General features: G+C 41.0%; 1 protein-coding gene across 13 annotated transcripts in view; it reads right to left on the bottom strand.

Moving 5' to 3' along the window:
* Pard3 (par-3 family cell polarity regulator) overlaps positions 1 to 27794 on the bottom strand; it is a 551101-nt gene that overhangs the window by 320699 nt on the left and 202608 nt on the right. For all 13 annotated transcript variants that reach the window (XM_034522100.2, XM_076916063.1, XM_076916061.1 and 10 more), the window contains one exon: positions 18165 to 18345. In XM_034522100.2, the coding sequence (XP_034377991.1) occupies positions 18165 to 18345 (181 nt within the window). The remainder of the gene's footprint in view (positions 1 to 18164; positions 18346 to 27794) is intronic.

The raw sequence follows: 27794 nt of genomic DNA, 5'->3' as shown, positions 1-27794 counted from the left end.
GTTGTTACTGGGGTTTATTTTTGTTGTGCTGGGATGGACTCCAGGCTCCAAACCTGCTTTAGGCAAATGCGGTGCAGCACACTCCAGCCCAAATCTCTACACTTTATTGTGGTCACAGATGGAATTTTTGTCTTAAAAAAAATGAATCTTCACTAAGGAAACCTGAGGACTCACTATACACTAGTCACTCAACTAGCTGCTGGGGCAAACAGATTCTAGTGAGGAGAAAGAGATTACAAAGAAACAGTGCACACTATGTCCCGGGGATCGGTGCTGTGAAAAGCTAAATGGAGTGAGGGATGATGGGAAAGAAAGCACCAGTTTCTAAGGGGGAGAACAGGACACACGCTGTCCGTGTTTCTATCTTGCATGTTCCACTTTAGGATCAATTCCTCACGGTGGTACCGTGTACGTGCTGGCTGGTAATAAGCTCGTTTGACACCAGGCAGCTGCTCCAAGCCCTGAGCAAGGCTTCATGGTCCTGAAGCATATGGCTGCATGTCTATGTGTATTACCTTCAGTGGATAGAGAGGGCTCACTGATAATCTAATGCAGCCATTTTTCTCCTTAAGGGAGGAGTAATGGACATGTTAAATACATCCTTTGCATCTATAACAGGCAACCAGGGGTAGGGACACTGACACTGGCTAGACACTTACTGTGGTTAAGAATGTGAGGGAACTTTATTAAGCTGATAGGAATTCCTCAGAGCAAGACTAAGAAAATTGCTAAAGGTGTTCTTTCTATTTTACAGTTAGGGAAGTTTGGCGTTAGAAGAATAAGAACTCCTGACTAGAGTTAATGTCTAAGTGACTGTGAAGATGAATTCATGTCTCAGTCATCATAACAAAGATGGGCTCCAACCCAACAAAAGTGGGATCAGATTCCCCTGAGGCTAGGGCCTGAGCCCCCTACCTTGTTCACAAATTCCCAGCATGTACATATGTATATATGTATGTATGTATGTATATATATGTATGGGCAGCCATACAGCAAATGCATTTCAGCAGATCCCATAGTAACAGAATAGGAAAGACATACACTCTCAGCACATGGCCCAACTGGAACTTGAATATCTGTACACATTCTTGACAGAAAGAAAGGAGGTCCAGGGAAAGAATTAAGAATGAGATAGTTTCCTATTAGGTATGGCTGAGAAACAACAGAGGATCTTAATTTATTATAGTTTATTGTCTCGCTAGGAGACTTGATGAAGGAGGAGTGTCATACTGAAGGAAAAGGAACCTTGTTGTGTGTGTGTGTGTGTGTGTGTGTGTGTGTGTGTTTCACTAGTTTGTCATAAAGAAGATCTGAACATATTTCATGAAATGCTTGGCTTCAGGGAAATACCCAGAAGTATTAAAGATTTAGTGTACGTGGAATCTAGCATGTTCTCACAAGTACTGTGGTCATCTCTAGTGAGCATCCAATATGGTGACATATACTACAGGTCAGGCCTGGGGATCCAGCTAAGAACACAGATTCCAATGCCAATGGCTAACAGTGGGTCTACAAATTCTGGGTTTTTTAGCAAGTCATCAGATCCTGCCCGGAGTAGCAAGACTGCTAGGGTGCCCTATACAGAAGCCACTGTTTAAGGCTTATTTCAATCAAGTCCCTTTGGACTTATTTCAAAGCTCAGAGGCTATAAGAGGATAGTGATTGATTACTGTGTTGTTCAAACACATGTCTCTCTGAATTTAAGACTCTGGTAATTCTGTAGACCAGCTAACTTAACACAATGAAAAATATAATCTCAAAACTCTGGTTCGATACCCTCGATTGGATTAACCTTTTATCACACCATACAGGACACGATCAGGGGTGGCGTCATTTCTTTCAACTTCACTTTGAAAGTTTAAAGACAAAATCGTTAAAGAGCTCAGAGAAGAGGGGGGTGCAGAGATGGCTCAGTGATTAAGAACACTTGTTGCTCTCACAGAGGACCCAGGTTCAATTTACAGCACCCACATGGTAGTTCATAGTCATCTGCAGCTCAAATACCAGGGTGTCTGATGCCTCCTTCTGACTTCTGTGGGCATTAATCATGTCCACAGTGCCTATACATGTAAGTAAAAACACTCACACATAAAATGAAATGAGTATATTTTTTAAAAGAAAGAAAGAAAAGAATGCAGTGAACAGAGAAAAACCTAAATTTTCTAACATCTAATGGAATTTTTGTGACATATTTTATGTTTATATTGACACTTTAGGAAATCACAGCTCATATCTAGACTCCCCCAAAGAAATAAACAAACATTTACATATGATTTTATCAAGGTGCTATATTTAGCACTAACCCACTGTGATAATACAAATGTTATCATAAATCTGCTACAAAATAAAGTTCCAGTCACAATCAGAGCAGTTAACAATCCTCTGTTTAGTATGCTAAATGCATCAGAGTCGGCCGCTTTTTAATTGGAGAGATAAACTGCTTTAATATTGATGAAATATTTCTAATATTTAAGTAGCAGTTTTACACCAGTAAATCTAAACAACTTTACCTATCACTCTGGTGGCCTGACAACCAAGTAAAAAGAATTCAACCCAATAGTGGTTTCCTAGGCAACAAGCAGAGAGAACCACTGGGGGAAAAATCGAAAACAAGAAAAAGCATTGTGGCATTTCCAGTAGGCTTAAGAAATGCATTCTAATTGTTCAAATGTCACAAAGACAACAATATTGAAAATCATTTCATTGGAAATGATTCAAAAGATAATGCCATTTTCATCGTAGCAAACGGGGTGTGGAGAAATAGAAAAATTAGATTCCCTCCCTTTATTCTGAATTAAGTAGGGTCAGTCATCAATCTTGTCTGGTTTTATGAAATTTATCTACATTAGTACAGATTTCTAATCTGCCTCCTTATTTCCCTATAGCAAGGATGAGCTGACATTCACTACTCAAAGAATCACCCAGAGTGAGGAGACTGTGGTTTAGATAAAGCCTCTGGGCATCTCGGGGCACACAGAGGACCCCATGCATGCTTAGGTCTTCATTCAAAAGGAAAGCCCTTTGTAATAGTTAAATTCATTACCTACTTGACAAGCTCTGTAATCAGCTTGGAGACAAACCTCTGGGCATGTCTGCAAGCAAGCTTCTAGATTAATTGAAGTAGAAAGACCTACCTTAAGTGTGAGTGGGACCTTCCTCTGGGCTAGCATGGTGTACTGAATGAAAAGAAAGCAGTGAGTACCAGGAAACATCTCTCTGCTTCCCAACTGCAGAGACAATGTGAGTAGTACCAGGAAACATCTCTCTGCTTCCTTGACTGCAGAGACAATGTGAGTAGTACCAGGAAACATCTCTCTGCTTCCTTGACTGCAGAGACAATGTGAGTAGTACCAGGAAACATCTCTCTGCTTCCTTGACTGCAGAGACAATGTGAGTAGTACCAGGAAACATCTCTCTTCTTCCTTGACTGCAGAGACAATGTGAGGAGCTGTCTTAAGCTCCTGTGAACACATGCCCTACTGTGATAGACTATACTGACTATACTGACCAAACTAATACAGAATGAACCACTCCTTCCTTAAGTTGCTTTTGTGAGGTATCTCCACAAGGCATTGTAACAGTACAATTCTCCTCGAAAACAGCTGGATATCCCTCTCTTGCCTCCTGTTCCCCTCCCCACCTCTGTAACACAGAGGGCACTTGAATTCAACCTCACAAACCTCTTAGCTTGTGACTTTTAATAGATGAAATACAGAAGGGCTGGTCTGTAATTCTGCTGATGAGATGGGTACTACGTTCTAGGCAAGTTGATGCTTTCTTTATAGGCCTTGAACTTTGACAGTTAATCTTAGGAAAAGGATATTGGAAACACTATACCGCACAGCTAATTTAAGATCTAAGTGTTTACCAGCTTCTATAACAATGGAACATTCTGTCTTATCTCTATGATAGGAGCATTTTTGGCTTTGGTTCCCTCCCCCCACCCCGCCCCTGGGATAAGAAATGTGTAAGGAAAGCTCTCAGTCAAGACTGAATGGTGCTGCAGTCCTATGAGACAATCACTATTGTAACCCAACTAACTTTCTCAGAGAAACACTTCATTAATTTAGAAACTTATCCAATAATCCAGTGAAATCCATCAATTTAGTAGCTATAGTCAAATATTAGAAAAGTGGTTTTTTTTCTGATAATCTGCCTCCTGATGGTTGGTAAATTAAGAAAACAAACAGTAGAATGTAAATAATAATAATAAATAGTAAAGTAAAGAAATTGTTTCCATTATACATACAGAACAAAGCAAAGAGAAAATGCTGCAATTCTTTTCCAGGGGCAGTCCACCAACATTGTGAGAATGGCATTAATAGCATGAGAATGGTGGGCAACCTGATCTGGGTGTCCTAGTGATCATGTACAACACTGACCTGGGTGTCCTAGTGATCAATGTGCAACCCTGACCTGGGTGTCCCAGTGATCAGTGTGCAACACTGAATTGGGTGTCCCAGTGATCAGTGTGCAACCCTATAGTTGGGTTTTCTAGTGATCAGTTTGCAACCCTGTTACCTAGGTGACCCAATGATCATGTGATCATGTGCAACCCTGACCTGGGTGTCCCAGTGATCTGTGTGCAACCTTGACCTAGGTGTCCTAGTGATCAGTGTGAGACTCTGCAACCTGGGTGTCCCAGTTATTAGTGTGCAACCCTGACCTGGGGCCCCCAGTGATCACTGTGCAACCTTGTGACCTAAGTGTTCCAATGATCAGTGTGCAACCCTGACCTGGGTGTCCTAGTGATCGATGTGCAACCCTGACCTAGGTGTCCTAGTGATCCCTGTGCAAACCTAACCTGGGTGTCCCAGTGATTGTTGTGTAATCCTGACCTGGGTGTGTTCCCTTTTTTATATATGTTTGCTCACATATAAAAGCTAAAATAACAGAAGGCTGAGAGCTACCATGGATCAAGTTGAAAGCTTGTGAGAAAAGTGAATTCCCAGAGGCAGAAGCACATACTGGTGAACACATTCTTATACCTTAATTTCAGTTCACTTGGACATGCTGTCTCTGTTGGTTTGTTTTTTATCCAGCTGTCTAGATTCTCTTACTGGTTAATGAACACACCAGAGGAGGTTACCATACTTTATCCATATACCACATAAAATAATTTTAAAGAAAATTTAAACAACACAGTAATTAATTAAAACTTTAAGCTGGGCTTGGTGGCAGAGACTTTTAATGGAAACTGAGGCAGAAGGATTCCAAATTTTAGGCCAGTCCAAGCTATAGATACAAAATCAGCAGTAATCTGGCCTGCATATTGAGACTGTAGCTTTAAAAGAAAAATAAGTGTACCCTGAGAGTCCAGAGGACTGAAAGGGGAGCTAGAATCTGTGCAGGTCTCCAGGAGCCTGACAAAGCATGCTAATAATGAAATGCAGACTGGATTTTTTCCCATTCTTATGAATCAGCACGCAGATGTCAAGGTCCACATCTTGATCAGATATGGGTAAAATGGCTCCTTTTTTTATAGTTTTAACTTACCTAACATTTTCCTTTCCCACATTTTTTTAAAAAAATTTACAAAAGACTTGTTATTTCAGATATCAATATATAATGTGGTTTGATTAAGCAATGTCCTCCGTAGTTGGGGGTATTTGAACTCCTGGTGTTTGAGGAGATGGTACAGCATTGCTAGAAAAAGCCTGTCACCTAGGGCTCATTTTGAGGGTTTATGACCTTACCCTATTTCCAGACTGAGTTGTTTCTCTCTCCCCCCACACCTCTGTGTGTGTGTATCTGTCTGTCTCTGTATATGTGTATATGTATATGTGTCTGTCTCTCTCTGTGTGTATATGTGTGTAGCATATGTCTCTCTGTCTCTGTGTGTGTTTCTGTCTCTTTCTCTCTTTGTGTATGTGTGTGCATCTGTCTTCTCTTCTGTGTGTGTGTGTCTGTCTCTCACTGTTTCTCTCTTCCTTTCTGTGAATACGTGTGTGTCTGTCTCTTCTGAATGTGTGTATATGTGTGTCTGTCTCTCTGTGTGTGTCTCTCTCTGTGTCTCTCTCTCTCTGCTTCCTACATGTGAATGGATATATGCTCTCTAACTTCATGCTATAGCTGCTGACTGCTACTATGCCTTGCCCTACCTAGACAGCCATAGGCCAAGAATGCTTTCTTCTAATAGTTGCTTCTGGGCATGCTTTTTTTTTATCATAAACAAACAAACAAACAAATGAAAATGTAACTAATACAACTGCTCATCAATTAACAACATGTTTGGGGTTGTAACACATCAATATCATGTATATGGTAAACTTCAATGCATCACAATTAAAGGGAGACAGGGTTACAGATATGCCTCAGTTGGTAGAGGGTTTGCCTCAAGTCCTGGGTTTGATCCCAAGCACCTCTTAAACTGAGTGGGTGGTATAGGCCTGTCACCTGAGAATTGAAGAGAGAGAGGAAGTTCAAGGCCATCTGTGGCTACAGGGCAAGTTTAAGGCCACCTGGGGATGTATGAGACCTATTTGAAATAATAATAATGATAATAATATAATATGTGCACTGACTCTAACGTGCCAGGAAGTAGTAGATTAAAAAGTGTACACTGAAGAGCTAATTAGAATTAATGTATTCCAAGCAATTGCCTTTCAATTATCAATCCCACAATGCACAGGAGGCAGGGCACCCAGAGAACGCTACTCTTCTTTGATGGAAAAATGTCCCAAAACTCAAAACCCTTTGAAACCTCAGATTTTACAACTTCTCTAAAGCAAAGTGTGGTTATAAATTATCATGCCCCAAATGGAATAGATCTGCAAAGATTAGACTATGTTTTGACAAACCATGATTCTTTCATGTTTGCATTCCTAAAAGAGCAAAGAGAAGAGTCTACCAAGAAGCGATGGTACTCGGCACCTTAAAACTTAATCGTGAGACCCGTATAGAACATACCAGCAACGGAGCCCATTTTGGACTAACATATATCCACTCAATTAAATGAGAAAAAGGAAAACCAAGTTAAATATTTTACTGACATAATTGTGAAATCACGAAAGACGAGCAACCTAAAAAAAAAAGACTCCTTCACCTTCTCATCAGGGAAAAGTCTTCGGCCTGCCAGTTGAAGCTCTGGAAGTAAACGCACCTATTGCTATTCTGTGGAATCGCCCAGAAAGATCATCAAGTGTGACACATTCCCAGAATGCAGTCCATATCTTTATAATCCCAGTTCACATTTACCTTACAATTTAAGGAGTGGGTGGGCTTAGCATATTAGGAGCAATGTACAAAGCAGAAAAGACACAATGAAGGCAAGAGGTACTGATGCTAAACACAGAGAGTAGTGCTGGTGATGTCTCCACAGGCACAAACAATGGTTGATCTCGTGCTGCCCTGGAAAACCTCCACAATCCCAGTTCAAGGACACTAATCTGCTCATCTCACCAGCTAGGAGGAAGAACCTGAACTTTAGCACCGTGGAGCCTGTCGGCATACAAACAAGAAAAGTAGCACATTCTTTCTGTTCCTCTTGAGACACGGTCTCCCAGTGTTGCTGAGACTAATCTTGAACTCCTGGCCTTAAGGACTTATGTTTCTCCCATGAGGCATGTGCAAAACAAAACAAAACCTACAACACCCAAACAAAAACCTGTATGCTCTAGAGACAGGCACAAAATTAGCTGTAAAATGCGGGTGTGGTAGTCAAGAAACCCATCAATTCTTTAAAAGCTAGTAAATGCCCATTGTGATGCTTTATATATGCTTGGCTCAGGAAGTCTATTAGAAGGTGTGGCCCTATCAGAGTATGTGTGTCACTGTGGGCGTGGGCTATAAAACCCTCACCCTAACTGCTTGGAAGTCAGTCTTCCACTAGCAGCCTTCAGATGAAGATGTAGAACTCTTAGCTCCTCCTGCACCATGCCTGCCTGGATGCCACCATGCTCCTATCTTGATGACAATGGACTGAACCTCTGAACCTGTAAACCAGCCACAAATATATGTTGTTCTTTATAAGAGTTGTCTTGGTCATGGTGTCTGTTCACAGCAGTAAAACCCTAACTAAGACAGTCCCTAATCCTTTGTAAGAGTTGTCTTGGTCATGGTGTCTGTTCACAGCAGTAAAACCCTAACTAAGACAGTCCCTAATCTTTTGTAAGAGTTGTCTTGGTCATGGTATCTGTTCACAACAGTAAAACCCTAACTAAAACACTCATGTAGGCAACTCCTCTCTAACCTAAGAAATCAAAAGTAGAAAGGTCTGAACTAGGTAAAGAATGGCAGCTGAGGCAGAGGTCAGCATCGGAGAGGATTCCTACTGGGCTAACAGGGCCTACAAGGAAGTAAAATTGAAGCGCAGACCAGGATGGTGAAACAGTCCCACGCTTCAGTATTCACTGCCTGTACACAATTTCCCTAATGAAAATTTCACACAGTACAAAAGTGAGTAATTATCATAAAATTTTTTCTAATGATGCAAACAAGCCAAAAACGGAACAAACATCTTTTTAATCAGAGTATTTTTTTAACCAACCAAACAGAATTATATAACAATGGTCAGAATTCTGTTTTTCATAAAACAGCACTCCACTGGTGATCATCTAAATAAAGCAAAGCACGAGTGAAACACTCCATGGTTAACCCTCAGTGCCGCTGTTCTCCTTCTTGACATACTTAAAATGGCCAACCCAACAGCAGCTGTGTACCCTGTTCAAGTCATCACTGGTGCACAGGCAGGCACCAATCATGGAGAACAATGGCTCCGTCCATGTAGCAGGGTCAGGGGAATCACACTGGAACATTGGCTGAGCATGCACAGGAACCTGGGGGCTACGTCCAGCACCATTCAGGATTGGTGCAAGCATGTGTACATCAGAAGTGCTGTGTGAAACTCTGAGTACAGTAACAGCCACTCGATCTATGGGTGTTTGGACTGTTGTGGTTTAGATATGCTATCCACACACCCTCGGGAATCATATATTTGGACACTTAGTCCCCAGTAGTAGCTCAGTATCTTTAGGAGGTGACATCTTCCAGGGGTAAATATGCACCAGCATGGGAGGAATAATGGGGTCTGAGAGCTCGAGAACCAGACCCATTTCTGATCATTTGCTTTCTTGCTTACAGGCTGCAGATATAATGGAACCAGTTGCCCCACACTCCAGGGTTCATGCTTTGTCTGCCCTGATGGGCTGCATTCCTTGACTTGTGAGCCAAAAGTTAACCCTTGCTTTCTTGAGTTGTCTTTGTCAACCCTCCTAACGTGTGGGGTTAGGAGAGGACAGGGATACCACCATCACATGTATATTGTTACATTGTGTCTTAGTTAGGGTTTAACTGCTGTGAACAGACACCATGACCAAGGCAACTCTTATAATGACAACATTTAATTGGGGCTGGCTTACATGTTCAGAGGTTCAGTCCGTTATCATCAAGGCAGAAACATGGCAGCATCCAGGCAGGCATGATGCAGGAAGAGCTGAGAGTTCTACATCTTTATCTGAAGGCTGCTGGCAGAATACTGGCTTTCAGGCAGCTAGATGAGGGTCTTATAGACCACACCTACAAGGCCACACCCACTCCAACAAGGACACACCTCCTAATAGTGCCACTCCCTGGGCCGAGCCTATACAAACCTACACACATCACATTATTGCAATTGTTATTACTAATTACTGTTAACTGTGGTGATTTGAATGAGAATGGCTACAATGGGTTCTTATTTTTGAATGTTTAGTCACCAGGAAGTGAAACTGTCTAAGAAGGATTAGGAGGTATGGCCTTGTTGTAGGAGGTGTGTCACTGGGGGGTGAAAAGTCCTCACCAGGCAAGGTCTGTCTCCTGTCTGTCTGTCTGTCTGTCTGTCTGTCTGCCTGCCTGCCTGCCTACCCAGCTGTCTATGAGTAAAGATGTAAATCTCTCAGCTACAGCCTGTCAGCTTCCCACTTTAATGAACATGGACTAACTAACCCTCTAAAACTATAAGCAAGGCCAGTCCCAATTAAACGCTTTCTTTTAGAGAGTTGCTTTGGTCATGGTGACTCTTCACAGCAACAGAACAGTAACTGAGACAATGTATTACTATGTCTAATTTAAAAATTAAACTTTATTAGAAGTATGTGTCTACAAACAAAAACATATGGAAAGGCATGGCAGCATATACCTATAATCCCAGTACTTGGAAGGTGGAGGCAGAAGGATATTTAGTTCAAAGTCAGCCTCAGGCCAGTATGAGCAACATGAAACCCTGTCTCACACAATAAGAGAAAGAAGCATATACACAGGGCTACCAGATTTAAAAAGAAAGAAAGAGAAAAAAAAAAAAAAAAAAAACTCCCTTTAAAGAGGAGCAAAGATGGCTCAGTGCTTAAGAAGCTGACTGTGCTTCCAAAGGTCCCGAGTTCAATTCCCAACAACTGCATGGTGGCTCACAGCCATCTGCATCTGTACTGTGACAAAAAGGAGCAAAGAGGAGTTCACTTCTCTGACCAAAGCAATCTCCTGGTTCCTCATCACCAAGGCTTTGAGATCCCTCCCTAGCCTTGCCTACAAGTCAGAAGTCAGAATGGTGTTGTTCTCCTGAGTTTTGATCCACTGGGGACTTTGCTTCTGTCTTCCTTTCCCAACCCACTTGTTCCAGTTAAAACATAACCATAACCATTTGGCCAATAAGAATCCTACTAGATATCCATGCACTATTAATCTAACTAATCACCAGCTGCTCTTCCTTGTTCTAAGTCATAAATCTTCAGGCTGAAACATCACTGCCAAGCAACATAATATCCTTTTCCAATTCATTATCGCAAACTCTATATTTAAAATAAATACTGTTCCAGCTGATTTAAATAACAAATCAGCCAATGGATCAGCTGAGGCCCACAATGACATTTTAATTAAGTGTGATAATGGGGCTGCATAACTCAGCCTAGCTTTGAGACACCCTTCGGTCACGGACTTTTCCAGATTACTGTTGGTCCAAGCTGCCCTGACTGATCCAGTTGTAATTTTCCATCTTTAAACATGAGAATTAACTTTCAAAAAAATCATTATCCTCGATACTTGTAAACTCTTTCCATACATACCCTCATCGACAGCTCTGTGTATATACTTAGACAGAAGCACGTTTATAGATGTATATTTACAGTGTGTATATCTAAATACTAGGATATTGATATACACATATATACCAAGTCATTAATAGGCAACTACTTCAAAGGCAAAAAAAGACACCTAGTGAACAGCAGTACAACTGCAAGGCAGCAACTCACTCCTCTGACAGCTGTGCTTGCCACTTCACACTTAAACCAGGTATGGTGGCTTATACCTTTAATCACAACACTCTGCAGGCAGGGGCAGCCAAATCTCTGCATTTGAGGCCAGCCTAGTCCACAGAGTGAGTTCAAGGATAGCCAGGGCTATCAAAAATGAAAAATGTCTTCAAAAATGAAAGAAAAGGTTGAGGAAATAAAGGAAAGCATCAGTGGAACCCTAGAACACACAGGTGTGTAGGGTATAGACACATGCAGCTGTGGAGCCCTAGAACACACAGGTGTATAGGGTGCAGATACAAGCAGCTGTGAAGCCCTAGAACACACGGGTGTATAGGGTACAGATACATGCAGCTGTGGAGCCCTAGAACACACAGGTGTGTAGGGTACAGATACATGCAGCTATGAAGCCCTAGAACACACGGGTGTATAGGGTACAGATACATGCAGCTGTGGAGCCCTAGAACACACAGGTGTGTGTAGGGTACAGATACATGCAGCTGTGAAGCCCTAGAATAGATGGTGTGTAAGATGCAGATACATCCCAGACCTTTCAGAGAGAATGGGAGAAAGGAGGCCAATGAGAAAACTTACATATGATGAGATTTAAGAACAAATGAGGCCAACGTTTTGCACTTATAACAAGAGGCAGAAACAGCAGGGGAGGGGGAACGTGGATAGCAAAGGCAATTCTAAACTTAGCTCAGCTTTCAAATATAAGATGAATATGTTGAAAGGACACATCAAATGCAGAATGCTGAAAGACCTTTATTATAAAACATCTATTTCCTAAAGAGGTTTTCTGCAACACATCTGAGCACCCTACTATGCACCCACACGTCTGTGCTCACCAGCCACCATGTAATCATACATAATTAAGACTCTTTACAGAGCAGAAAGTCTGTCTGTGGGAGCTGCAATTTGGATGAGAAATGTCCCTCAGAAGCCACAACATGCAGTCAAGGTTCACCAGCACTGCTTGGAAATATTAGAACCTTCTAGAAGCCGAGACTGTAGGAAGGAAGGCAGGTCATAAGGGAGTGAGCCCTCAAAAATTACTTTTTTTTTTTTTTTTTGAGGGCTCACTCCCTTATGAGTGAGACCCTAACCCTTTTGAGACCCTAATCCTGAACTCTCTTCTAGTTTACTTCCTGGCAGTTACAAAGCATTCACTGAACTCCTGCCATGATTCACAGAGAGACCCACAGGCTTGAGCAGCAAGATGAGAGAGCTACAAACTGAATCCATAAGCTATAATAAATAATTTGATCAGTTATGGACACTGGCTACCTTTGGTGCTTGTCAGTGATAGAAATCTCACTCTCATGGTAGGCAATAAACTGATAAATAATTGAAAATCAATAGAAAAAAATTAAAAACAAAATGACTTTGACTTTCAGGGACATTTTCATCCTTTAAAATGTCATCCCCCAGAGACCATTAGTTACACCTAGAAGAGGAAGAGGTTACAATATCAAAGGCTTTCACTCACCCAATCACTGAATCTGACTCAGTGGTTCTGAGACAAAATGAGCTGGCGACAAGAGCCGAACAGTATCAAATTAAACAGGGATACAAAACTACTCCTGATGTTCAAAAATATTGCTCTGAGAACTACAAATAAGCAAACATATCCTCAAGGGGGGTGGGGGGGGGGGGAGCCAAGAGATCTATGTCAAGTGCAACAGAGAAAGAGATTTTATGTGCAGGATTTCAAAAAGACAGTAATTCACAATATGTGTAGAATTGAAATTAAAGAATAAAGAATTGAGCACCAGATGCAACAGAAGAGGGAAACAAAAAGATACTTTGAATATTCACTATTGTACAGTGTGTGCTGAAACACTTTCATGTAGTTGTGTATGTGTAGCAACATACTTCATAAAGGATTGAGCAAGGGATGCAACAGAAGAAGGAAACAAAGATACTTTGTATATTGACTATTGTACAGTGTGTACCGAAAAACTTTCATGTAGTTGTGTGTGTGTGTGCGTGTGTGTATATGTAACAACATACTTCTTGCCATTGAAAAAGGCCTTCTTACCTCTGATTTAAATAATGTCCTTAACATAACCATGACAACACTAACATCACAGATTTTCAGGTGTAAACAACCATTTCTCAGTATGATAGACTGCAGCACAATCAGTCATAGCGAGTAGAGTCCCATAAAAAAAGAAAGATCAAGTCAGGCACTCAAGGTCAAGAAAGTGACAGAAAAGTGGTTGTGCAGTGAAGAAATCTTTGAGGCAGGAATGGTAATCTTTGAATGTATAGCAGATGTGGAAGGAGAGAGAACTTTCTGTAGAAGGGTCCAGTTCCACATGACCTGCCTCTAATTTCAAAAGCAACTTCTTAAGAAACCTAGGTTTTGGCCAGGCAGTGGTGGCGCACGCCTTTAATTCCAGCACTTGGGAGGCAGAGGCAGGCGGATTTCTGAGTTCGAGGCCAGCCTGGTCTACAGAGTGAGTTCCAGGACAGCCAGGGCTACACAGAAAAACCCTGTCTCGAAAAACAAAACAAAACAAACAAAACAAAAACAAACAAAAAAACAAAAACAAAAAAAAAAAGAAAGAAAGAAACCTAGGTTTCATCTCAGGAATACATGTCAAGGCAATGGGGACCCCACAGGTGACCTGAAACCCACCAGGTTGGTCTGTCCTAAGAGGGACCAGAATGGTCTACAAGGCCAGAGTTACATGTGTTGGTACAGGGCACAAGAAGACATTGTTTTTCAGGCTATTGGACTGTTGATCACACGCAGTGTAATATCTTTATATATACAAGTCACACTCAGTGCAATTATAGATGTTAACGAGGTGTGTGTGTGTGTGTGTGTGTGTGTGTGTGTGTGTGTATGTGTGTGTGTGTGTGGTGTTTTAATTTAAACACTTTGAGACTAGAGTGTAGCTCCGTGGAAGAGGACATACTAAGCATGTATAAGACCAGAGAAGCAACAAGCAAAGATACTTCTCACAGACATAAATAAAAGCAAGACCCTAATAGTCACTCTACCTAAAAATAAATCGAAAAAAACTGATGCCAGCCAGAAAGTGCAAAGGTACATTCGAATCAAGTTATCTGAAAATTCAGCAATTAACCAATAAATATGTTGTGGCATGTATGCGCTGTCTGACACTGTACATTTTCAGCAACAATTCTTTTATTGAATTTAATTAAAGACCTAAACTACGGTTGTGCCTTAAACACACGTATGCTATTATTTTAACTCACTGAGCCTGTTGCCAAGCAATGGGAATTTTCCTATGGGGCTGCATGTTTTAAAAGCCTGTGATCTTCAAAAGTCCTTCAAACAACGCAATGTCCATAGCCTCACCGGGGAGGAGGCAGCCCCATGTGTACATGTCTTGGTGCTTCCTGGGTACCAACAGCACAGTACCCTGATAAGGTTACAATGTAACTTCGAAGAATTTCAATGGGATGATCACAGATGAGAGGCTGACATCAGACAACACATTGGCCACCTCCGTCTTACCTGTATTCTTTGAAGCCTAGTATGTCTTGGTTGTGAAGTGTGTTAAATGTAGTCTATTCATTTTTTTTATAGATGAGATTTGTGACCAGGCAAAGATGAAAATGTTCTACACTGCTGGATGTGAGACAGAAACCTCAAAAACGAAGCATACTTCTTTGTGATACCAAATTATCACTAGGAAAAGATAATTTTTTTTCTCCTTGTGGTATTTAAACGTCATCCTTTGGAACAAACAATGTGGCACAGGCAGCTAGCTGCCATCACCTGACAGCCCGTCTTATCCGCCAAATCGCTCATTAGGTTTGGCAATTTTTACCTGCTCCCCCAGTTTGTGTTTCAGCAGGGAACGGGCAGCACCCTACTCTTACCATCACTATAGTGAGCTCCCAGCAGCCCTTTGTTAACGCTGCGCCCCTCTCCACCACACCCAGACAATGCAATTACTCTATGTACAATCCACTATTTTTAAAATGTCAATTTGGTTCCCACCATGGGAGGCCAGCCTAGCTTCAATAGAACATCAGTATAGGAGCAAGTGTGTTATATAAGCCCATAATACAGCACTAAGCACACTCAACCATAATTAACCTAGTTCCGCACTCAAAAGCAAAACCCATAAACCACAGGTGTTTGCTTCTTTAAAATGCTCATTTCAGGGAGTACCTCAAGCAGGTACAAGCTAAGATATGAGGCACCGGAGTCCTCTTCCCATTGCGTCAGATCATTCAACCTTTGCTATAAGGTCTGAAAGGAGAATGCTCAATTTATAAACAAACAATGTCAGAGGCACGACAACCAGAGTGGAGAGAAGCTAAGAATTGCTCTCCCTGAGTCTGTGAACGTGGTGGAACTGGGGTGGATCCGTACGTGTTGGGCAAAAATCACCAAAGATATAAAACAAAATGCCTGATACCCTATAAAACAACTTCTTCTGGAATACTGGTTTTCATTATGCAGAAGTAAAATATTCACTACCAACCCTACAATTAGCTAGAAAATTACAATAATTACAGCAATTTTGTATCCCATCTCCAGTCCAATTAATAGATATATGACCTTGTCAACATGTAATAATCAGACTGCATCCACAACAGGGCTGTGGATGCTGAATGGAGCTTACTCAGTGAGAAGGCAATTATTTGAAATTCTGGGAACAGCATTTGTATGCCTTGCTCTATTTTAACAGCTCAAAGCAAATACAATAAGATAGAATCTGCACTTTCAATATATATTTAAATCAGATCAAAAAAATAACATGTTAATATCAGCTAACTGTTAAAAGGCTAGATCACTAAGCCAAAGAGCCTTAGTCTTGTCTATCTGTGAACAAATCTTTAAGTAGATCTCTATATTCTTAGGTAAGGAAAAATCCGAGATCAAAAGGAAAAGGCAGAACAGTCAGACAGCTAAGCCTCGAAGGTACTTACTGCATGAGCCTGCTGATATGAACTCAATCCCCAAAACCACATAAAGATGCCAGAGAAAAGAAGCTTCAGGATGTGGTCCTCTGACCTCTGCATATCTGCTATGGCACATGTACCCACAAGCACACAGCACTCACAGGAAGACACAGTAAGAGTTAAAAAAACAAAAAAGTAGGAAAAAGGCAAAGAAGGGAATTTACTTTATGGTATAATCTTTTAATAAATATTACTTTGTCTGATAAGTCTGAAAATTATCAAATTAGTAATACCTTAAAAGTTAAAAGAACATCTCAGGAAACAAAATAAAGTTTTGTTTAAGATTTAAACAAAGACTTAAAATAAGTCTTTTTAAGGACTTAATAAAGTTTTAAAATAGTTAACAATGAAAAGATTTAAAAGATACTAAGATATAAAGTAACTAATCAGGTACTTTGTCAAACACTTTACAGCAGCACCGTTTCCAAAAGCTGCGATATCAACAGGGCATACAGCATTCCCGAATTTACTGGAATCTTCCTTTGACTGTTAACACAGTCAAAGTATGAAAAGCTCAATTCTGAAAACAAAAACAAACAAACAAACAAAAAAAAAAAAAAACAACCAACTAATGTTGCCAAGACTCCAAAAAACAGGTACCTGTACCCTGCTGTCTGGAAATTTAAGACATTTTGAGCATTACGAAAACTAAGCCAGCATGTAAAAACAAACAAACACCCCTGAGAAATCTGAACCACTCCTATCCTTGAACTTTTCCTGGAGGAGACAGTTCACCTCTGCAAAGTATCCATCTCTCACTTCCTCCTGTATGAGCCTCTGTAGAGATTTCCTTTATTTTATGCAGGGTCTCTGAGAGAATTATAAGAACATTATTTTTCTTTTCACTCTCTGAATCTTGGGTGCTTAGTTCTGGACTCAGATTCAAGCTGCCTGAGTATTTTAAACTTCTAGCTGACTACACAGATAGGACAAAAAGCAAGGGGCAAGCAAGGGAGGAAGCACAGGCAGCTCACAAACAGATAGAACCAAGTTGTTGAAATGTGACTGACCACACCAGTGAGGGAAGAAAAAGAAATCAGAGTACATTCGAGAAGAATAAAATACACATTCTAAATAATCACCCATGTTGTGATTTAGATATTATATAATCAACTATAGAAAGAAAATCACCACCCAAAGACTCGCAGTCAGTAAAACCACGCCAAGTACTCAATCTGAAGTAACTGGGGGCATCTTAAGCAGAAACACCTAAAGTAAAATAAATGAGCTTTAAACTTTTTTCTTTGTGGAAGGAATGTGGGTGTGACAAGGTCCCATTGTGGCTACAACTCATAGTGTTTCTGCCTTAGCCCCAGATAGCAGGATTACAGGTGTAAGTCACCACCATGCCTGACCTAAGTTATAAGTAACCTGAACAACAAACACCTTGTTACTGTTAACTGAAGCTCAGCTCTGCAATTTTACAAACAAGTATTATTTCTAGAAAAAAATATTTCACATTTCTAAGTAAACTGTTCAGAATGGTTATGGAATTCTTCAAACAAATATCCTGAGACTGAGAGTCCCTGGAACAAGACACAACATAGACTGTGTCCTTAACTTTCCTTGAGGTTTGAATTCCCTCTCTTTGAAAACCCCACAGACAACTTTGGTGCCAAGGTCTCTTCTTTGCTAGTGTTCTCATGAAATACACGCACTATGAGCCATGGCTCCAATGGGGTGGACTATGAGAAGCCTTTAGTTATTTCTATTTATAAAGACAGTGCAGGGTAACATACCTGCAATCTATCATAATTTACCCTTAGTCAACAAGCAAAAGTCTCTACTACAGACAAAACTAAACCCATCTATGAACGGATTCATAACTGCTGGCTTCTTGTGTAAAATATACTGGCCTAGGTTCAAACTGTAACCAATGTCTAATAAATACAAAGAATTCCATTTGTAGGAGCAAAGGCAGAAAAAGAAGCTAGGGTACCTGGGAATTAGGATGAAATGTGCAGAATACAGAAAACTCTCACTTACTTGCCCGAAGGACTGAAGGCGTGACCTCAATTTCACTTGTGGCTTGATAAGGCTGAAAAGCAGAAACATTGTTGGTGCCCAGCTCACTGCCGAATATCTCTGGACTCTGGGTTCCCGTGGAGCTGGCACTGGTACCATCTCCTCCATGGTGGGGATCCTGTTCATCAAACACTGCTACCAGCTGGAAATGATTTAAAAAAAAAAAAAAAAAAAAAGGCACTTGTGAATGAAGGCATCAAAATCACTACCACATACTCCACCATGCTGAGACAAATCTAGGAGAAAATATTGACAGGGATGTATCCAAGAATGCTAGCTTTTTAGGAATTGCAACCTCAGTGAAACATTGTTTCCCTGAGGGCCAATGTTCCAGTCACAGGTTTCTAGGAAGTGAGTTTTATATCTAAAAATTTCACAGGTATAAACACAGTAAGACACAGTGACATCCCAGAACGCTAGGGTAGGAGTTAGTTTAAATCGTTTTTTTTTTTTTTTTAAACACAGATATGGCACTAAATATAAAGAAGATCTGTGTACACGCATGTATACCTGTATGTTTCCTTTACCTTCTTTCATTTTCTCACCCCTAAAAGTCTCCAGTCGCCTGGGCTAGCCTACAACTTGCTGAACCGAGGGATGATGCCTTTCACTTTTCATTTTTCAGTCCTGGATTCCAAGACTAACCCAACACACCCTCTAATGCTAAAGGCTGAACCAGGCTACGTGTTAGGCAGATGCTTCCTACATGCTAGGGAGATGCTCTACCAACTGAGCCATATCCCCAGCCTCGTGTGTGTGTGTGTGTGTGTGTGTGTGTGTGTGTGTGTGTGTGTGTGTGTGTGTCCATGTTTGAATGCACACATATATGCTGCTCTTCACATATAAGGAAGGAGATATTAAAAAATATACTCCTATCTTATCATTACTGTATAAAAATTAAAGAAAAACCAATGAAATGAGTCACTTACAGGCATGAGTTTGATTTGGTAGGGAGAGAGTAAGGGCGAGGGAGGGAGAGCAGGAAGAAGGGAGGGAGAAAGGGAGTAGACAAGGCAATGGGAGGGAAAGGACTCTTCTGAAGAGCTCTGCATGTCAAAGGCATGATTGTGATTCATTAGCTAAAACACAAACAACTAACTGAAATCAGTTATCCTTCAGGACAGCAACATGAGGTGCCGACTTTGAGGATGTGGCAATAAGGCAAATAATCCCAGCCATTCACCATTCTGCAAACAAATACATGACCTAAAACAGAAACCATCTAGATTCACTGTGAAATGACACGATTTCTGCTATTTAAAATAAAGCTCAATACTAAAGAACAGTCATATATATACACACTATTCCAGGGAGTCAATTTTGCTTCGTGCGTGTATACAGTCTAGCAGCTCCCACTCTGCTCACAAATGCACAGATCAGGAATGAACAAAAACGTGAAAATATTTTGGATGGCGAAAGCCAATATTTTCACTGTCAAAAACAGCAGTTGCCGAAAAGGAGAAGCTGGAACGAGCTCGGTGGTGTTAGACTGGAATTGGGGCTCAGCAGAAACTCATGGCTCCCATGAGTAAGCCACCACTTCATTACTGTAAACACCATCATAGATTCCTAGAGAATACCTATGCTGACCTGGATGAATAGGCCAATCACTAGATATGGGCCATTAATCAATAACACTGCAAGTACCAGATGTATGAGACCATTTTTGGCATAGCAAGGCATACTGTTGAACATAAAGCTTTTCTATAGGACATAATATACTCTACAATAATGATAAAATGTACCATACATAATTTATCGCTACAATTGTGCATGACTGGCAATGTAGTACATTCTTCCACACCAACAAATGAGAAAAGCATTATGCTATGATCTCATGGAGATAATGAAAATTCCTAGATCTACTGTGGTCTAATGGGTAGCCAGTTAGATCATACAGGTGGCCGGGCATACAAAGATGATGTATATGAACGTTACAGATCAACCTCCTAGCTCTAGTCGAAGAGGTCCCAGCATTGAGAAGCAATAGCATCCCAGAATCAATGAGCACACTTTATGCCCAGATCTAGGTTTCTAATGTCATTCACTAATAAGGCAAGGCATCTTGAAAAATAGCTGATTGAAAGTGGAACAGTGAAAACACACATTGAGTATGAGTGTCTAGCAATGCTGAGAGTGAGCAAGTGTTCGAAAGACAAGAGAGCTACACCAGAGGGAAGCAGATACAACCTAAATTCCCTCTCTCCCCTACAACCAAAGCTGAGATAACTGAGGACCAAATAAATAATTCCACCAGGAGGCCATAACTGAAAAACAAATAACACACCTGTGCATCTGTGATGGCGTAAACAATGGTGGAGAGCTGAGAGCTGTAGTATCCAAATAATGAAGACAAGAGTGGGGTTGGGGCATGGTTCATTTGTAGGTGGCTTCCCTAGGATGCTCAGTGCTCCTTGTTTCATTCCCAGCATCACATAAACCAGACATAGTGGCAAAATCCTGTCATCCCAGTACTTCCAAGGAAGAGGCAAGAGAATCAGAGACTGGTCTGGGCTATATGAGTCTCTGTCTCACCAGTAAATAGATAGATAAATGAATGGATACATATAAACAAATAAGAAACAATAACAATATGAGTTATCATTAGGAATGTTCACAGAAATAATTGTCACAGAAAAAAAAGATCTACCAATAGACACTAATGTTACAGGATGAAAACGATAAAGAGAAGTAGAATAAATTGTCTATCTCAAATATGTTTCATTCTTGGCTACAGAGAAAGATGAGGACCAGCCTGGGCTATATGAGACCCAGTCTAAAAAGATAAATAAGTAGATAAATAACAATGGATGAATACGCAATACTGGAAATAAAGTTATCATTAGTTATCATTAGGAAATCCATAGAAATAATTCTTACAGACAAAACCTACCAATGGATGCCAAAGCAGATGGTGAGAATAGAAAGAGAAGCGGTATGTTTACCTGTCACAAAAGACTTTCCATATTATATGTCTCAACCAAAAGAAGAAAGGTAAGTTACCTTTGCCATGGAGAGGGTTGACAACACAACTCTCCATACATAAAATCAGCAGTGATTAGAACACCGCCCCGAGAAAAGGACAGAAGGCCATTTGTGTGGCTGTTGTTCCCGCCAGTTGTGTCTCTTCAACTTAATCATAGAATAGATGGTAAGTCTAAATTGGAGGACATTAAACCAAAAAAGATTAATCTGATTCAGAGCACAACAGTCAGAAAAAAATCAGGCAAGAATGATAAAATCTCGTAAACAGGAAATCAAAGAAGAACAGTTAGGACATGTTATGGGAAGCTCCGAAAGATATAGGGCCCAAAAAGTCTAACCTAACCAAGAGAGGCAAAATCTAAACAAACTTTGAAAACCAGCTGACATGTGAGCTGAAGGGTCAGTTTATATTGATAATAATTGCCTCTGGTTATAGATGATGCAGAAGGTAAGGAGCTGATGAAGTGATCTGGAATCATCGGGTAGCTAGTTTCCCAACTTTTATAAAATTTATAATTATCTCAAATGAAAGTTTTCAACTGCTAGTTGTAGTCACAAAATACCGCGAAATATATCGCTCTGCTACTCCTCAGAACTAGCACAGTTCTTTGAGCACTACCAAGGTGTCCAGCAACTCAGTAGCTTTCCAGGGATTTGGAAGAACCAGGGTTGAGGCTTCAAGGAACCACCTGTCCTACTGAAGCACTGCAAGGTGGTCCACACTGTAATTAAAAGACAGAGAGGTACATCCACAGAAATGTGCAGCATTTCATTTCCTAGACAGCTTCTATCCTTATGTCACAGAGACATAGGACATTACATAGACATATGTCACAGAGACAAGTCGCAGAGAAACAGGAAACAGGCGACTCTGCTGAGATGCGATGTACGATGGACTGATTACTGGAACATCACATGCAAAGAAGGGTGAGACCTCAGGCAGCTCAACCTTGTAATAAATAATGGGAAAATTATCCTTGACAGCTAAAGAAACAAGGCCAGTGTTTGTAGGTATACTCCCAAGTCTTCAAATTGTAATTAAGTTTTGTCCTCCTGGTGTGACTGGTAGATCCCCCTGCATCAGAGGCACAGAAGTCTCCTGACAACAAAGGTCACGGTTCTCTTTCTGAAAATAGATTCCTCCAGAGCTATGCTCCTGATAACATATCTGCCATGACTCTGCTCTAGTAGTATGAGAACAGCATAAAGAACACATGAAGAAATGAACATGGCTCTGTTTAAACAAAACTTTATTTATAAAAATAGGCAGTAGATACAGTTTGGTATGTGGTGATGTCTTTATGACCCTCCAGACAAGAGATTACTGACTTTCTGCTGTCATACAATTGTAAAGTTTCAATTTCCAAAATAAAGACAGGTACATTTGTAACCCAGGTAAGCTAACAATACCCATTTTGAGTTGTTCATCAGAACAGAGGGGTCCTACATTGATTTAAATATCACATCCTATACAAGTTGTATAGCTCTTCATATGTATTTTAAAGCTATCAATTTTTGACATTTTGATGTATAATTGGAGATAATTAAAATTCAAGTTTGTTATTAACTGTGAGATATTTTCTTAAGAATCTAGTCCTTTCTGCAGAGTGAAAATGGAGATGGAAAATTACAAACAAGTCTCCAAATGCCAAATATGGAAGTGCTTATACATGTATATTAGTCTCAATAATTATCCCCAGCATTTTGAGAAAACACAAGATTAAAAAATCTGGACTGTGTCGTGAATAAATGCTATGTGAATCTCAGTGGCAGAATCACAGTTGGTGATTTGCAATGTGCCAATAACACACAATTTTACAGCTTTCTTTTAAACCAAATTTTAAGTGCCAGGTGCAGAAATGAAGTAATTTTGTGTTAAATTGGGAAGGATTTATAATTTTAGAAAAGCTACTCTACAAGAATACATATAGAAACACAGCAAAAGAAAACGAGACCTCCACAAAAACATCACAGATTCGAAATCCCTGCATGCCCTTCAAAAAGTAAAAGAAATGCAGTTTAAGTTTCTAAGACATGACTCTACTCCGTATTTTAGCAGGTGGAATCTTCAACTATCCATGGACTAGATCATTCTTTAAGATTCACTTTGAAGTTTGTTTTTTAATTATGCTTGCCTGGAGTGGGGGTGGGGAGGTGCATACAGATAACCTCAAGAGTCTAGAAGGGGTGTTAGATCCTCTGGATGTGGTGTGGCCATGAGTATCCTGGTATGGGTATTAGGAGCTGAATTGGGGTCCTCTGCAAGAGCAGTGCCTCTTCTTAACTACTGAGCCATTTCTCCAGCCCTGCAGCACCTGCCTGTTCTTAACTAACTAGTGAGCCACCTCTCCAGCCCTGCAGTGCCTGTTCTTAACTAACTAGTGAACCATCTCTCCAGCCCTGCAGTGCCTGTTCTTAACTAGTAGCCACTTCTCCATCCCTGCAGTGCCTGTTCTTAACTAGTAGCCATCTCTCCAGACCTGCAGTGCCTGTTCTTAACTAACTAGTGAATCAACGCTCCGGTTCTAGAAGTTGTTAACTTAATACTTACTAGCTAATCTCTCTTCTGTTCCTTAGCATCTGATAAGTATGATGGGGGAAAAAGACCAGCTAAATTTGGTTAATTATGGGATAAGCTACATGTAAACACACTCTACTGGATGCCACACATTCCCCATGGAGCCTAGTAGATATACATCACACATCACCACAAACTGCTCTGAAATTATGAGCAGAGAAGGCCGAAGCAGAGTGGCTAAATCCAGAACTGCACTTTAAGAGGAGCTCAGGCTTCTTTTGAGGGTGGCTGGTGCATTATGGGCCTCCACCTAGCTCCAAATGCTTCTTTATTGGAAGTGAGAAACAGGATGATAGTTACAATAGGCAGAGCAATGGCCTCACAGCAAAACTATGATGTCCACATCTTTCATAGTGGTAGGTGTTAGCATTCTGTCTAAGCTCCGCCCCACAGTTACCTGGCAACAGACAGGTATGCCTGACTCACTATAAAAGGGGCTGCTTGCCCCCCTCACACTCTTTTGCCCTCTTGCTCTTTCTCTGCCTCCCTTCTCTCTCTCCCCATTCCCTTCCCCGCCTCTCTCCACATGCTCATGACAGGCCTCTATCTATTCCTCTACTTCTCTTATCTCTCTCTCCTTTCTCTCTCTCTCTCTCTCTCTCTCTCTCTCTCTCTCTCTCTCGCTCTCTCGCTCTGTCTGTCACTCCCTCCCTCCCTCCCTCCCTTCCTTCCTTCCTTTCTCTGCCTCTACCACCCTCTTAACTCCCCTCCTCATGGCCTTAATAAACTCTGTTCTATACTGTACTGTCATGTGTCTGGTCCCTCAGCGGGGAGGGATGCCTCAGCATGGACCAGCTGAGGTACCCCCTTCCCCCATACCTGACTACACCTCCATAGAACATATACCCTTCTCTTTATCTTTTTATAAACACAACAGTGGGTGTTAAGTTACTTGCCATGACCAATACAACTTTACGAACAGGATTCAGGTTAGTGACCAGAAAACACAGAGCTAACCCAGGTGATGTTAAAATCCCCATCTAATGAGAGGAGCATAAGATTATAAAAGACCTCCCCTGACTTGAGTTGGAGATCTGTGATGATGGACAGAGATGCTGACCACTTGCTCTGAAGATAAAGAGTGAGAGCCTTGAGCCAATGAATGCTAACAGCATGAAGGGGCAAGAAAAAAAATGCCCCACAAGCCCCAGTAAGGGCTGTGGCCCTGCTGATCCTGTGAAGGCTAAGGTCACCTCTCTCCATCTATAACTGCATGTGAGTAAGCACACGTAAGCACACATAAGCACACACATGAAGCCTCTGTCTTATAGTGATGTTTCACAGTAGAAAGAAGAAACTAATAGTGACCCAGCAAGCATATAACTGGTAGTCCTGATTTAGTTAGCTCATGGTAGTATATATGCATTGTAAATGCAAAAGACTAATAAAAAACCCAGTTGGTGTGGTTTGAGTCCACACACAAATACCAAAGTTTCTGTTTTAAAGGATCACAAAAAGGCCACAGAAGGGGTGAGGAGTCTGCTAGGAAAAATGTTCAGATCAACATATAACCAGGCAAAGAAGCTCAAACATCCTATGTGCAATAATTCTCCTTAACAGAAAAGGAAAGTGAAGACCGAGGAGCTGGGCTATCCAGAGCGCTAGTAAAGTAGGAATGGCTTGAAAATCAAATCTCCTGGACCTCCAATACTCCATGTTCACTATCTCCCCGCCTCTGAACACCTCCCACACCAATAAGCCCAATGGTCATAGTCTGCAGACACCTGAAGCCTCTAGCTGGGAGTCTCTTGATTAACCAAAGGTGATAACCCTCACCTCAATCAATGCAATTCTGAGCTCACCATCTAAAACCTGCTGACTATATTTGGTGGACATCAAGATAATCACAAACAATCTGAATATCATGATAGTGTGGCTCAGTATCAATCATGGAATTTAAAAGGGAAGGAGGAAGGGAAGCAGGAAGGGAGGGAGGCAGGCAGGCCAGTCGGTATTTCAACTAAACTAGTCAACAAGCTGGGCAAAAGAATACATTGGAGCCAGTGCTAGACTGTGTTGGAAACAGTATAGGCTATGTCAATAATCAAACTTACCTCAGGACAAACACACACACACACACACACTTCCAATATCTACTGTCCCTGTCATGACATTACTGAACTGTCAGAAGTAAGTGTGGGTGAATTAACAATGCAGTCTTCTTCCTAAGAGAGGGCTTTGCTTTCTTCAGGCCCAGGCTTGCCGGCATCTTCTCCTGCCTCTGGGATCTGTCTTATGAACCCATGACACAACAGAATGCTCTATCCAGAAACCCAGAAGTGTGGTGATGTGAGGCAGTTTATACTCCCATCTCTTACACCACTGGGTCTAGTTGGAAAAACAAAAAGATGAAGGAAGGGAGTCTCTTACCAGTTGTCCAGGGTACAACTAAACAAAGTGCTAGCAGAAATAATCCTCTTGTCACCAAGAGAGCCCTCAAATAAGAGTATCAGAACAGCCAGAGAACCATGCAAAAGGCTAAACATGTGACTTGTAATTCAACCTCAACAACATATATTTCTCTACAAACAAGACTATGGACCATACTTCTAGTCAAAACATTTCTTCCCTCCTTGTAACCTAAGTGTAGGAAGAATTTCTGTGACTTTTCTATACCTATGTCTTCAGCCTACTTTACTCGTTTGCAACATGTATAATACAAAGTACTCTCTACCCTCATAATCTGTTTTGCTAAAGGAAATCAGAGTGTGTAGCAAAACATTGTTATTGAACCTTTCAAATACTCTGAACAATGTAACTTCAAAGACCAACAAAATCATATACAAAGCTATCCTTAAAATACAGCTGTCTTAAGAAGACCAGATTCATATACAATGTTTATTGTCTCCTGTGAGTCTGTCTCTCTTTACTCCAGTTTCAACCTGTATGAAAGCCTTTTCTTGAAGATTTTGGAAGCATTACATCATTTTCCTAACAAACTCCACTCTGCTTCATACTAGCTCAACCTGAAATTCTTTTCTTGACAGAAGTGGTTACTCCAGCTTTCCCTCAGTAGAGGTCTCTGAAACAACTCCCCCAGGCTGCCTCCCTCTGCCTGTAAGTGCCTGTCTCTCTTTCAAGAGATTATAAAAATAAAGCTGTGATCCTAAATTAGGAGACTTGCCTTATTCCTTTACTTCTTAAGCTAGTGAAGATTCCTGAGCCAGAAGCCTGCCTGTTCCACTGGCCAGGCACACTTCCCTTCTTTGCCTCATAACAAAGTTCTCTCTGGAGGCTTCACTTGGCAGGCTGTGCTGGATCAGAGGTCTTTGAGAGCACAGGTGACTTCCATCTATGTTTGGGAACTCAAGAGTGTATTCAGTTGATCCAGTAACATATATAAAGAAAGGAGATAAACCATAAAAGTGTCCTGCCAGTCCAGTCTTATTCACCTTAAAACTTTGGAGATTTTTTTGGTTTGGGGGGTTTGTTTGTTTGTTTGTTTGTTTTTGCAAATAATGCTCCAACACTGCCCACCCCAAATTAGAAATCTGAAAAATCACTTAGTCTCACATTTTGGAGACTGTATTCAACCAAGCTTAGGAAAAAAAAAAAAAAAAGTGGCTGTTGTTGAGTCAGTCAGGAGAACAAAGTCACAGAAAACCTCAACTCAGTGTCAGGCCTGGGATGAAGCAACAGAGGTCAGCAGAGCATCATCCTGCACTTAATACAAGACAGCACTTTCAGTGCAAAAACCAGCCTGTTTCCAAGGCAACCTGCCACGTCTATGGGAAATTCACTTGGGAGTCAGTAAATCCTGGGAGTGCAGAGTTCACTGTTTGAACAAGACACCCACTGGCAACTTAGCTCCGTCTAAAAGCATGACCAGAAAATAAAGAGAAGTTTAACTGCTTCAAAGGATAAAGGAGATTCACACGACTCTATTAAGATGTGGAGATGGACAGATAAAACGAAAGCGGGTGACCTCAGATGTAAAGGAAAAATTGGTTTATTTTCAAGTTCAAAGGCACCAATCGTGGAGAGTGGGTGGTAAACCTGTCCTATCAGTGTTCCGAAGGCTGAAGCAG

This window comes from Arvicanthis niloticus, chromosome 18 (genome assembly GCF_011762505.2).
Source record: "Arvicanthis niloticus isolate mArvNil1 chromosome 18, mArvNil1.pat.X, whole genome shotgun sequence".
NCBI lineage: Eukaryota > Metazoa > Chordata > Mammalia > Rodentia > Muridae > Arvicanthis > Arvicanthis niloticus.
Note: the sequence above shows the minus strand (reverse complement) of the source record. Positions and strands in the feature narration are given on the sequence as shown.